The sequence below is a fragment of the Phodopus roborovskii genome, unplaced genomic scaffold (assembly GCF_943737965.1).
Source record: "Phodopus roborovskii unplaced genomic scaffold, PHOROB, whole genome shotgun sequence".
Classification (NCBI taxonomy): Eukaryota; Metazoa; Chordata; class Mammalia; order Rodentia; family Cricetidae; genus Phodopus; species Phodopus roborovskii.
The window spans coordinates 898,328-911,675 of record NW_026126486.1 but is presented as its reverse complement, the minus strand read 5'-3'; the positions used below and the strand labels follow the sequence as shown (position 1 = coordinate 911,675).

Genomic DNA, 13,348 nt, shown 5'->3' with positions numbered 1-13,348 from the left:
GACCTCTGCACTGTGCTCAGAGGGTGACAGGAGCGAGAGTGTTGGGTGGGCACGGAGGATGGGTCCTGTGCTGTGGCTCCCACTTACAGTCCACTCTGACTGAGGGCAAGGCTGTAATGATCACTGCCATCTAAGTGTCCCCTCCCAGCACTCAGTTTCACAAAGGACATACACACAGATTGGTGGTGGGTTTGAAGTCCTACTGTCTTCACAGTTCATACTCTTGACTGCCACTCCCCCCAGACACTCTGTGGCCCATCCAGCCTGCATGGGGTGCAGCTAGCAGGAACTGAATCTAGGGCAATCCTGTTCCTATGCAGGGGCAGGGTGGCTGGGCTCCTGTTGCCCTCCCTGAATGCATCCCAGCCTGGATTATCCACCTGTTTCAGCCCACCCACCATTTCATTGAGGGTCCTGATGGCCAGGAAGCTGCTTTGGGTAACTCCAAATCCCGAGCTCCTGGAACTCCCTCTCCCCAATCTGCCCTGCATTGAGCCCTTCTCTTGGAACGCCACTATTACATGAGGGGATCTCTTTTGGCCCCCAGCAATAGGGTTAGTCTCCACAACAGTAAGCAAGAGCCTTACTATGGGGCTCTGTTTTGGTAGAGGGACCCCCTGACTATGAAAGTGAAACAGTAGCCAATAATGTACAGCTATGCACACGAGGTGGTTGGAAGCCTTGTTCCTGTCCCTCCCCAAGCCTTTCCCTCTCTGTCCTCTGGTCTGCTCAAGAGATGCCAGGCTGAGAACCCCACCCCTCCCAGCCCAGAGGTCCGAAGACATAGACCTCTTGCAGAAAGGATTAGACAAAGCTCAGGTACCTCCTCATTCTAGCCATTACCCCTGGGACCTCGCCCCCTGTCTGGGCACGCCTGGGGCCAGGGACCCAGCTGTCTGCTCACCCACCCCTTGCTTCCCCCAGGACTCACTCATGTTAGAGCAGACTCTGGGGGCTGTGCAGGGGCTTGGGGGCTGGAAGGCTGGGACCCTTGGGAGTGTATCCATAGCAACCAGATCTCAGAGGACTGGGTTCCTGTGGGGCTGAGGATGCTGTCGGCTGGAGCGTGAAGCATTGAGGTTTCTAGCTCCCCCAGTTCATAAGTAATAACAACAATCGATTCACCTCTAGCCAACATGGGCAGACCTCTGGCCTCTCACTACCTCAGCAGGTCCTGGGGTGGCTCCATTCTAGGTGGAGCACCTGGGTGCTCCCTTTACCTGTTCTACAGAAGATTAAGGGATTTCCAAGTGGGAGGATTAAGTATGTGCTCGGGTCACACCAGCATTCTCTCCCATAGACCAGGGCTATTTAGAGACACCTGGGCCCTGGGGCCCAGAAGAAGAGCTCAACAAGTAACTCCAAAGGGATCTTGACTGGCAGGGAGTCCCAGTCCCCTTGCTTACAACATGGGTCTTAGAGCAGTGATAGGGCCTGTGGAACCGCAATGTCTCTTTCCTCAGTGTAGATTATGAAAGGGAGTGGGAATGCAGTGTATACTGCTCTCGCATAAAGTGACTGCTCAGTGCGTGTGGGAGGCGAGCACAGTGATGGACACTGAGGCTGACTCTTCCCTCCCAGGGTCTCAGCCAGCTCTTCCCTGCTTCCCTCACTTTTCTTTCTTTCTCTGGGGTGAGATTCTTTCTCTTCTAAGGTTGGTCAGGCCTGTGCTGGGAGACAGTCCCTGGCCACAAGCCCTGGGCCTCAGCTCTGGGCCTCTGGACTGCCCCTAGAGAAGGGCCTTGTGACAAGAGGTGATTTGGATGTCAAGTTCTGTCTTGTGTTATGTCTCCTAGTGTGGTCTGAGGAGGAGAGGAGAAGGTGGAAGAGGAGGAGGGAAGGAGAAGGAGGAGGAGGCAGTGGTTTCTCTGGGATGTTATTGAAGAAAGGTGGACCCAATAGATATTGGAGCCAAGTTTGGAAGCGTTGGCTCTGGTGAGCCTCTGTGTGTGTGTGTGTGTGTGTCTGTGTGTGTGTGTGTGTGTGTGTGGTGCACGTGTGTGTGTGCCACACACACATTTGCTTGCATGCTAGTTATGAATGTACACTTATGAATCTAGGAATTCAGTGCCTGTGCTTCTGTCACATGTATAACTTGGGCCTCTGCTAGGGAGTGTGAGATGTGGGCATCAGGCTTCCAGCGAGAGCTGAAGTCATACATGTTCTCACCTTTGCCAGGATGAGCAGGTAGTTTAACGTGCGAGGCAGAATGAACAATTCTGATAGCAGAGAGATCAAGACGCCTGCCTCTTCTCCATGAATGTAGAGTTGAGCTGAGGAAGGGCCTATGGAGTTGTGTTTTCTTCAGAAGACTTCTGTTCCTGTGGTCTTACAATGGTCAGGATTCTGCAGCCCTGTCTTGATCTGCCCTCTGAGACTTAGCCTGCTCTTCATGGGGCCTTTCCAAGTTGAGTACCTTCTTCTGGGACCAGTGTCATGGCCTGACTAGGAACATACTGAACTTCATGTTCTTCTGAAACACTTGGGAACTGTCAGAGGGACATATTGGAGTCTGAGCAGGGCATCAACCCTGGAGCTTCAAGCTCCAGCTTCCATCCATCCATCTATCTGTTCACTCAGGTTTTCATGGCCTCAAAAATAATCACAATTAAAGCTAAACACTCTAGGTGTGATGGTGATGGTAAACAGGCTAGTTTGTGATCCCAATACCTGGGAGCTGAGTCTGAGGACAGCCTGAGCTGTGTAGAGAGACTCCATATGGGCCTGAAAAACGGGAGGGACAATTAAACAAAACAGCACAAAGGTTAAGTGATTGTAAGGCATCCCTCCAGCCAGGCTCTTAAGGCAGTAGGAACCTAGGATACACAAATCATCTCTAGTTCTTTTAATCCCTTCTGACCTAATACAGCTCTTTGCATATTGTTCTGCAATTTTGCTCATGTGTTTAGCAGGTGCTGCTTCTGAGTCTGTGCTGACCCACAGTGTGGGCAGCACCCATTCCTGCTCTCTGTGTGCTCAGGGGGTGGTGGGAGCAGATGAATCACTCAGTCAGGACCCAGCAGTGTGTTTTGGGCATCCTCTGGGGACCTGACTGGTTCTAGATTCACCCTGGGGTGGGAACAGAAGGCTTCTCACAAAAGCTGTGACATTGAACTGAGTTCTCCAAGATGGAAAGTCTGCCCCATGAGGGAGTCTGCAGATGGAGTCTGGGTGGAGCTGGGCACTGAGCTCCCTGGTGACTCATCCTGGCTTTGAAGCTCAGAGTGACTCCTGGGTCCTTAGCCATGAGGTTAGAAGTCCTGTCATCTTTTCCAAGGGTGAGGCACCAAGACCTCAAAAACCACAGTGGTTTCTTAAAAATCTCGGCTATACTGAGTCCTGTTATTGCCCATATCCTTTTAAAATGCCCCATAGCAATGCATGACAGGTACACCACTTCTGTCCCTGTGGGGCAGGTTTCACAGCTACTCATGCTGAGCTGTGAGCCTGGAAGCCTGCTGGTTTTCATTTTTCTGCCTTCACTTACCTCCACTGTGTGTTGTAAACCAGTTGCAGGCACTTTGCCATGTCTACCCAAGACGGAAGACAATTCCTGAGACATCTTTGAGCACTAGAACTGTTGGGAGCAGCATCCCCTGCTCAGCCACCATGTTCTTAGGATGGGCCAGTTGATGAAGAGGTTATGGGATAGAGGGATGCTGTATGGACAGATGGGTGGGTGGTACTTGTGTGCATAAATGGACAAACAGAAAGTGGGTGGTGAGAGAGGATGTGTGGAGGCTGCTATATGAGTAGATGTATAGATGGAAAGATGAGGGTGGTAGAGAAACAGGTGTGTGTGTGTGTGTGTGTGTGTGTGTGTGTGTGTGTGTGTGTGTATTAACGTTTATACACAGGGTAAACCCCCTCAGCTCCTGAGAAAGCTGACCTTGGCACACAGTAGGGGAGCAGCCCCTTGAACCGTGGCCTATGTCCTGAAGAGGCTAGAGCTGGAGGGAGGCGGGAAGAGAGTGGACTGGGATGCCTGGGAGAGGCCAAAACACTCTGAGACATCTTGAGCCCTGCTTTTGGGGACCTGCCTTTCTGCCTACCTGATTCCTTCTTCTCACATTCCCAAACAGAAAAAGACGTACCAGTGTATCAAGTGCCAGATGACCTTCGAGAATGAGAGAGAGATCCAGATCCACGTTGCCAACCACATGATTGGTAAGTGCACGCCCTCCCACATATGGCCACTCGCCAGGGCAGGAAAATTGATGGTTCCTCACCATTCCTCACTTTTGGGATGGTGGGCTTTGAGTCTGTGACATTTCAGTGGGAGTCAAGATGGCAGGATGGGGGTGCCTGCCCTGCCTTCCCCTTCTTGTCAAGGCACCACTCACACTGCAATCAAACTTTTGACAGCTGCTTCCATTTCCCAGCATAAATTTCCCTCCATTTCTGCGACAAGTGCTTTCCGGTTGCCGAGCACTCAGGGGCAATTATGCTTCAATTCTGTGTGTCATGACATTGAATACATTTAACTGCTCATGTTTTCCCACGCCGTGTGATGAGTTCCTCAGGCACACTGTCGAAAGAGAATGTTCACAAAGTTGTGCCCGTTCTCCTCCTGTTCCTCTTCAAGGGATTTGAACTTTGAAAAGTTCTTTTTTTGTTTGTTTGTGTTAAGACAGAGTTTCTCTGTATATCCTTGGCTGTCCTAGAACTAGCTCTATAGACCAGGCTGGCTTTGAACTCACAGATATCTGCTTGCCTCTGCCTTCCAAGTGCTGGGATTAAAGGTGTGAGCTACCACCTCACGGCGGAAAATTCTCTTTTTAGAAGGGGAGCTCACACACAGCCTAGCATTCCCAGGGATGCAGTAGCTTCCTTCTGACCTTGAGCTGGGGATGCCTGGCTCAAGCGAAGGTCCTGATGCTCTGCTGCTGTACAAGTAGACATGGAGGTTGGAGTGGCAATTTATGGTGTGATGGGATGGCTGTTGGACAGCCCCAGCCTCAAAAAAGATCCTGGAATATTAGTACCCCTGGTTTCCCTTAGACTTTTGGGCACCTCCCAAATCTTGTGGTCTAAGTAGAGAGATTCTTGCTAACCATAGCAACCTGTTTCTGCCCCGTCTCCACTTTTCTTCTCCCAGCATCTTTTCATTTGGGTTTTAACAAAACTCTTCATTGCACACGTTCAGAAATTTCCCATACTTGTCTTTGAATCTGAGTATGTCTCTACAGTCAGTGCCTAGATCAAGGAAGCCAGCTGTCCCCAGCAATCCAAATCAACTAACTCACTTGACTCCATAGGTCCCCTGCCACCAGCAAAAGGCGGCCCCATCCTGCTGTCCCAAACAGTTGGGTGTGTTTGATTTGTGTGTTCTATGAATGGAACCCACCATTTGTACCCACAGTGTCTGGAAACTTACTCTCTGTCCTGCTTGCCTCTGTCTGAGGCTCCTTCTTCCCATTCTTTTTCTTCAGGGTGGGCTGTCCATCATGGGTCATGCCTTTGTGAGGTTACTCCTGCCTGGATCATTCTGCGGTGGTTTCACAGAGTACACTGCTGTGATTAGGGTGCTACATACATGTATAGAGAATGTATACATGCAACCTTCATGGTGATATGGGAATATATAGGTACTATAAACTATAGATAATATAGTGTGGAATATATATATATAAGGGGAATACAGGGACAGACATGGAATTGCTGGGTCACAGGCTGTGGGGTGTTCACCTTCAGTAGACAGTGACACAGCAACTCTCGGAGTGGATGGATGTATGTTGCTCTAGCCAACGGTGTGAGGCCTTCTGTTGCAGTACATCTGTCATGTCATCCGCATGCCATATGAAGGGAGCTGTTGCAAAGGCCCCCTTTAGTGGAGAAGGTACAAAATGAGCACAGGTCCCCTGGTCCCCGCCCAGCTGTATGTAGCACACCCTGCCTAGGGGGTTCCCGTGGCAAGTGTCCTTGCTCACTCCTCATCTGATCAGCCTCTGCCTGTGGTGGTGTTGAATTTGTCCTCTCAATGCAGACAGCATAGCCACATGTTTGGTGGGTTCATTGCAATGAGTGGATAGGAAGAGTCAGGAAGGGCAGGTGGGCCAGGGGGCTCATTCTGACAGGGAGATTGGTGGTTTTTTAATGCCTTCTACCTGGAAGCCCCTGCAGAGTGCAGGAAGGGAAGTCCTGTCAGTGGCAGGGCTGTGAGGCCCTTTCTCGGGAGAGTAAGGGAGGAGCCGATGAAGATATCTGAAACGTTTGCTCTGTAGCAGGTGGTGACGTGCTCCTGTTTGCAAGCATGGAGGGCGAGAGCTGGCTAATTGGACTGTGGTGATTACTAAGATGTTCCCCCTCCCTTTTCTCTTCCACCTCTCCTTCGCTCACGGCCTGGAAAGCATCTGTCCTCAGATGCAAGGCGAGAGGAAGGCCACTCAATACCGGAGTACAGGTCCTCAAGAGGAGGATATGCTGGGCCTTCCGCTTGTTTGAGAGCTGGGCTTCGGTGGGTAGCGTCTATCTGATGGCTGGGCAGGGCCCTTTATCTACATCTCACTGTGACCAGGCTGCCGCCAGGTCATGTGGGCACTATTGCTCTCCAGCAGTTCAGAGTGGAAGGGTGTTGGGACCAGAGATTTTAGGCCCCGAAGCAGGGGTTTGACACTGGTGGCCCAGTTCCTTTCACCCTCAGCTCCCTTCCAGCTGCTGCCCTTTTCTTAGCTCATCACCCTGACATGTCAGAGAACATCAGTGGAGCAGGACGGTGAGAGCCGTGTGGTCGCTAGGGGCATTGAGGGTGAAATGGCTGCAGCCTTGCTTTCAAGACTTACAACATCCTGTTCAAGATACTGTAGGGGACAGCCGTGCAGTAAGGGGCTATGAGAAGGATGCAGTGCTTGTCCCCATGTCCCCATCTTATAGATAGATGGGTCTGGCCCTGCAGAGCCCTTACTTACCTTCTTATTCAAGCTGACCTATTCAAGATCTTATAGCTGGTGCACAGTAAGGCAGGTCAAACAATAGCCAGGCTCTCTATTGCGTTTATATTCCTGGCCTGGCCTATGATGGGAGAGACCATGGCTCCCTGTCTCTAGAGGAGACGGACAGATAGGCATCCAGATTAGTGCTGGAGTGATTCTGATGTCCCCAGTTCAGAGACCTAGAGATCAGGAGGGCCTGCCTGGGTACTGAAGGATGAAGAGGAGTTTTCTCTATGGTGGGACTGTCTTAGCAGAGGTTAGCTCAGCAAAGGAAAAGGAGTCTTTTTTGGTGTGTTGTTGTTTGGCCATGAGGGCATGGATCAGCCCTTCAGAGGAGGACTATGTGGCAGCAGAGCTCAGAGACAGGAGTGTCATGGAAGAGCTGTGGTGCTCATCCTGATGAGTCAGCACATGGCCATGGCAGTGAGGATGGGGAGGTAGATTATGGGCATTGTCACAGGCGGCTTCAAATTCCAAATGAAGGGGGTTAGATTTAGACTTACCCTCCAGGCTGGGTCCATCGCTGGGCCTGATCCATCCTCTTACCTGATGTTTTGTTTGGATTTCTTTAAATTTTACAAGGGGTAGCACCTGGATTTCCACCCCCTCCCCCAACCCTCTGCACAGGCAAAATGCACAGGAGTGAACTGGCTGTTCTCTGTGGGCAAGACACACAGGCAAGTGTCCTCCCAGAATCTGCAGACTCACTGGGGCTGGCTGGATGCTACTACATAGGGCTGTGTGGCTCATCTGTGTCCCCAGACTAGTCCCCATCGGCCTGTGTATATAGGCTTGAGCTAAAACACTGGGGAACCATTGAAGGTTTTGGAGTAGGCCGTGGCTTGGCCTGAGCTGAGGATTTTAGGAGGATTAATCAGAGTGCAGTGGTAGAGAACAGGATGGGATGAGTATAAAATCATACCTGCTGCCCTCCAGTGTTGTGGAAGCAAGCACCAGTGGACAGAATGACATTGCCTGGTGCTATGAGCATAGAAGCCCTGAGCAAGGAGACATGGGGTGGGATTGGTTCTGCAGTCCTAGTAAATCTGCTGGGCACAGAGTCCTTAGGGACACTCCCTAAGTGGCCTGAGTCCAGAGTGGCTGCCCTGCAGCTGGCCTGAGTAACAGTTTGCCTCAGCCGAACTAAGGGGACTTGGGAGTGAGTGGAAGTGGATTGTTCAGCTTGGCAGCCTCCTCGTAAAGTCGGGGCACTTGGGGGTCTGAGGCAGGTCTCCTCGGGCCCAGGCTGCTGGAGAACTCCCCTGGGGCTGGTAAACGGCCTTCTGGTAGCAGAGGGTGGAAGCTCTGAGTGGCTCTGCTGTCTGGATATGCTGGGCTCTGGGATGACTCAGGGTGCTTCTCCTTAGGAACATTTTTCTAGGTCCTCTCCCAGTGCTGCTGGGGGATCAGGACTTTGGATCTGCTGGAGACAAGGACTTTCAATACAGGGTCACCTTTGAAATCCCATGTCACCACAGGGCTGAGTGCCTGTGATGCACATATAAAAATCTTTGAGAAGCCAATTCCCCTGGCAGCCTGGCTGCTTCATGACCATTAGTGGGCATCTGTTCTTTTGATTCTTTGGGATGGGGACACTTGATAAAGGCTGGAGATAGGCTCTGGGAATTTACTCTCTAGAAACTTGCTGTGACTTAAAGGGGTTACTAGGCCCGTGGGCCTCTGGACATCTTTACTCAGGGCATCATGGACTTCTGGGAGAGCTCCAAGGAAGTCAGGTTGGGGAGGGACAGTCCTCGACGAGTATACTCAGGATTGTTTGTCCTCAGTGTCCTTGGACTGTGGGCTATCTGGAGGGCAGACAGGCAGGGCCAGGCTACCCCATGGGATATTAATCATGTCCTGCTGCACCCTGTCCCTGGGTGCCTGTTAGGAGCTAGACTGGAAATGGAATCTCCTGTTCAGGACTTAAAGCACACCCTAGCGTTGACCTCTAAGCCATTCCCTTGTACAAAATAGGCAGTCCTTCAGGGGGCTCTGTGGTGTGTGTGTGTGTGTGTGTGTGTGAGAGAGAGAGAGAGAGAGAGAGAGAGAGAGAGAGAGAGAGAGAGAGAGAGAGAGAGAGAGAGAGAATCCCTGGTGATATATCTAGGTGGTAGAAGGCCCCGGCCCACCCTCCTCTGGAAATCTGGGACCCCTGTGGGCCCAGCTCATAGCATTTTGGAGGAGAGTCCTGGCTGGTCCAAGGGGAATAGTTTAGAGTGGAAATCAGTGAGATCTCCCTGGTACCAGGGAGATACAAAATTCTCAAATCAAACCGAAGAGGTTACCATGGAAAGGGAAAGGGAAGGGCTCCCTGCCAGGCTCTGTAATGGTGCCTTTTGATTCTGGTAACACCAGACCTGAACCTTTGTTCACCTCAGTCTGTGATAAAATATCTTCTCTGGAGACTGTGTTTTGGGCTCTGGAGTAATAGGCTTGAACAGACAGCCAGTAAGCTGTCATAACTCAGGCAGGGGAGAGAGCAGGCAGGACTCAGTTTCCTTGACTTGTCTCGGCTTCCCCGTTGATGTGTTCCGGAAAGCACTCGGACGCTCTCCAATGCTGTGCCTCTCCTGGTTTGTGCAAGTGTTGTTTTTCAAGAGGAGGCAAGAGGTCTACAGTTGGGATTTCCCCTGTTAGTAACGTTGTAACATGGCATTCAGCAAACCTGGTGAAAATCCTCTGGGCATGTTCTGAGGAACTATGTGTCTGCCTGGGCTCATGATAACTTCAAGTTCGCCTTAATGCCATCAGTCTCAGATATGGACTCAGCTGTGCTGGGCAGTGTGAGTGTGCCAGGAAGGCTTCCTGAATTTGGTGGTATCTAACCAGAGTATCCAAGGATAAGAAGACATGTGTATCTGTATGTGTGTGTGGGGGGGTCAGGTGGTAGAAACAGTAATAGAGGCAACTTTAGCCCAGGACAAGGGCAGACACTTGAGCAGAGCTGAACAGAGGACAGACAGGTAGGTGGGGAAAGGTGGCGTGCTGAGTCTGGGCATAGGGAAGAAGTTAGGAGTGACTTAGAGGTCTTGGGTGACCTATTCCTGAAGGACAGATAGAAGAGAATATTGTTCTAGAACAGGTGCTTTAGTGCTGGCAAGAAGTTGGCAATGACCAGTTATGTCTGGTGAGGCTTATCAAATGGCAGGTCTATCCTTCAGTATCTATGTGGGCTGACACACCAAGCCCTATGGCACCTGCTCAGAAGTTCTGTTGCTGTCCCCTCCCATATATGGAAATCGAGGAGTGTGAGGAATCGCAAGGTGGATTTCTGAACTCAGGCCAGAGGACTAAGACCTCTTTGCAGCCTCCTCACACTTGGTGTGCTTGAGAGTGTGAGTGAGCTGGCTTGCCTGCGATCCTCTGTCTGAATGCTAGCATCTGGCTGACCATGGATCCCTGGACAGGGAGTTTAACAGGAAAGTTGGTACAAGAAGTGGATCTGAACATCGGTCGAGACAGCAGGGGCTTCTTTGTGAAGTGGGTGAGGAGCGTGTGCCATTCAAGCAGGCAGGAGGGTCTCCCTGGGCAGCGTGGCAAACCAGAGAAGTCACCTGGCCTTGGCAGCAGGTGTCACTGTGTTGTGGGTGTGAATGGGGTTGGGGGAGGCCAAGAGAAGGAGGAGCGGAGGGGTATGAATGTGTCTCCTGTACTCCCCAAGCTAAGACAAGAGGATAGAAAGCAGCATCGGAGGTGTCTGAATGTTCCAGGAAGTGCTAGTCATTTCATTTCAGAAGAAGAAACTAGAGGGTGTTAGCTGCTCAAGGAGGGAGGACCAGTGGGAAGGGGCAGTGGCAGAATGGATGCCAGGAGGCAGTAGCCACAAAGCTGGTACTGGATGATGGAGAACAGGCCGGGTACCGTCTTGCATGGGCCAGCTCATTAAGTTATGTTCATCCTTCCTTTTTCACACATCCCTATGGGCTTGGTGGCCTATAGTGCTAAAATGATTGAATGCCATTTGTGACCATCACACTGCTTGGTTCAGTTGCCCTTGAGTACACTTCCTGCTGATACTTACCCAGTGTGGTAAGAGAGACATCAAGGATCCTGTGGCTGGTGGTTGCTCCAGAGCATGGTCTCCTGTGTCCTGAGCACCCAGTAGGTATCAGCAACTTATACTAATTCTTGACACCAGCTGGGTCTCCCTCGTTGGCCTCCGAGGCCTGGTGGGGAGCACATAGCAGGCCCCTACAGCAGTTTGCGTTGTCATGGCTGATTGGCCTTGTAGTGTTGTGCCTGGGGAGGGGGGGTTCTTCCCAGTTTATCCACCTTGGGACACAGAACTAGGGAGATGGGGGAGGTAGATCCCTAAAGATGAACGGCATGACCTTATGAGCCTTGGACATAGTGAGACTCCAGGACACTGGTGGGAGCTTTTCTAAGCAGGGTCCTTGGGAAGTTAGTGCTTTGAGTAGATTTTTACTAAATTTACATGTCAGCATCAAAAGTGTCTCCATGTGCAAAGATGTGAGTAGTCCAAAGAAATAAAGCCTCACTGAGTGTGAAACCCTGTAAAGGCCATAGTGGTGAGAGTAAGGCCTATGCAGACAGAGGCTTGGGCTCCCTTGGATGCCTTCAGCTGGAACTAACTCTAAGCAATAAGTCAAGAGAATTTACTTTTGGTTCATGCCACAGCGAAGTCTGTGCATATGTGGGCTACAGGCTTCAGGTGTGGCTGAATCCAGAGGTTTCAGTGACCTCACCACAAGCCGGAAACCCTACATGACCAATCTTGTCCTCTTTACTTTGCTGCCCTTCTTCCCAGGAAGTCTGTCTGGTGCAGGTGACAGCTCACTGCTCGAGCAGAGGGGTCTGTTCTGTCCTAGCAGCAAAGGAGAGCCTCTGGCCTCTGACGGTCCCAAGCTGCTTATGTCAGATTGTTGTAGATGGCATAATCATCCCTTACTGCAGTCATCAACTCCAACAGTGGGCAAGCATTCTAGAAAGGAGGGTAGGCACCTGTTTCTATGACAGCATACAGTGTACCCAATGTATGGTGGACCTCACAGCCACCTGTTGGTGTCAGTTGGGTGGATCAGGCTGGTTATATAAAAGACAGGGCACACAGAGGATCCTGGGAGTGCAAGAAGAGTTCCAGCTGATTAAAGATCCCTGTGCATCCACTGGTGACACTGATGGGATCCGTATCTCATGAAAACAAACAGACCCGTCTATGGCCTTGTTAAGTTTCCATCCTAGGCCTCAGGTCAGAGACACTGCTGAGGCCTGTGGGACACACCCAGGCATGGCGACAGCCAAAGGAGTTTCCCTTTCATTTGCTCCTTCATTCATTTAGCAGCTTTGCTCTGTGTTGTGCGTCTGCCTTGTGCTCAGCATTGAGTGTCACCACCAACAGAGTAGAACAGGAACAAACATGTGTTAGAGAAGAAAGCACACAAGGATTCATGAGAATGTAGAGAATGCAGAGATAAGGGAGGCCTTGGAGGATGAGTGCTGTAGCAGCCTCTCAGGAGGACACCAGCGTGTTACCTGTGAGCACGGTAGGGTTCGTAGCCTGGCATACCATGACCTGGACACCTGAAGAGCTGCTCAGTGCGCCATTTCCCAAGGAGTGATACTAGGTAGGAGCACTTCTTGGTGAAAGCCCAGGATTGGCTGGGAGTCAAGTGGGGCCTAAGCCAATGACGTCTGATTCCGATTGCCAGTCCCAGGCCCTCCACAAGCTCAGACACCGTCTTTCTGGACATTTCTGTCCTTCCTGCTCACCTTGTTCATATAAGGCCTGCCTGGTCACCACCCATAAGCCCAGCAGCTTACAGTCTGTAGTCTTTGCTCAGTGGTGCCAGGTGCTCCTTTGCCCGTTCCCTGGCTGTCTCCTAAGTCTCCTCTTCTCCCTGCCTCTTCCTGCACACAGGTTTGGGGGTCCTAGACTCCTACTCTGTCCATCTTTCTTAGACTTCTAGAGTTAGAAACAGAAACCACCAGATGGCTAGTTAAATTTTAGTTTAAAATGAACCACTGTTTGTTCAGAATAAGTACAGTCAGCCTTCTCTATCCATATTTTTGGTATCTTCAGATAAAGTCAATCATGGATCAAAATGGATTTTTTTTTTTCTGAGACAGGATTTCTCTGTGTAACCTTGCCTGTCCTGGAACTTACTCTGTAAACCAGGCTGGCCTCAAACTCACAGAGATCCACCTGCCTGTGCCTCCTGAGTGCTGGGATTAAGTGTGTGCACCACCACTGCCCAGCTGGATTTTTTTTAAAGGGAGTGGGTAGAAAGATGGTTCAGTGGTTAAGAGCAGCTCACAACTGTCTGTAACTCCAGTTCCAGGGGATCTTCTTCCCTCAGGCAGGCACAGACACACATGCTGGCAGAAACACTCATACACATCTCTTAAAAAAAAATTTAAGTGGAAAAAATGCATCTGTAAAGAACCCATGTAGC

At 50.9% G+C, this 13,348-nt stretch overlaps 1 protein-coding gene across 3 annotated transcripts in view; it reads left to right on the top strand.

The window, feature by feature from the left end:
- The window catches only part of Znf423 (zinc finger protein 423), a 292,447-nt gene that overhangs the window by 176,496 nt on the left and 102,603 nt on the right, over positions 1 to 13,348 (top strand). For all 3 annotated transcript variants that reach the window (XM_051195068.1, XM_051195070.1, XM_051195069.1), the window contains one exon: positions 4,083 to 4,167. In XM_051195068.1, the coding sequence (XP_051051025.1) occupies positions 4,083 to 4,167 (85 nt within the window). The remainder of the gene's footprint in view (positions 1 to 4,082; positions 4,168 to 13,348) is intronic.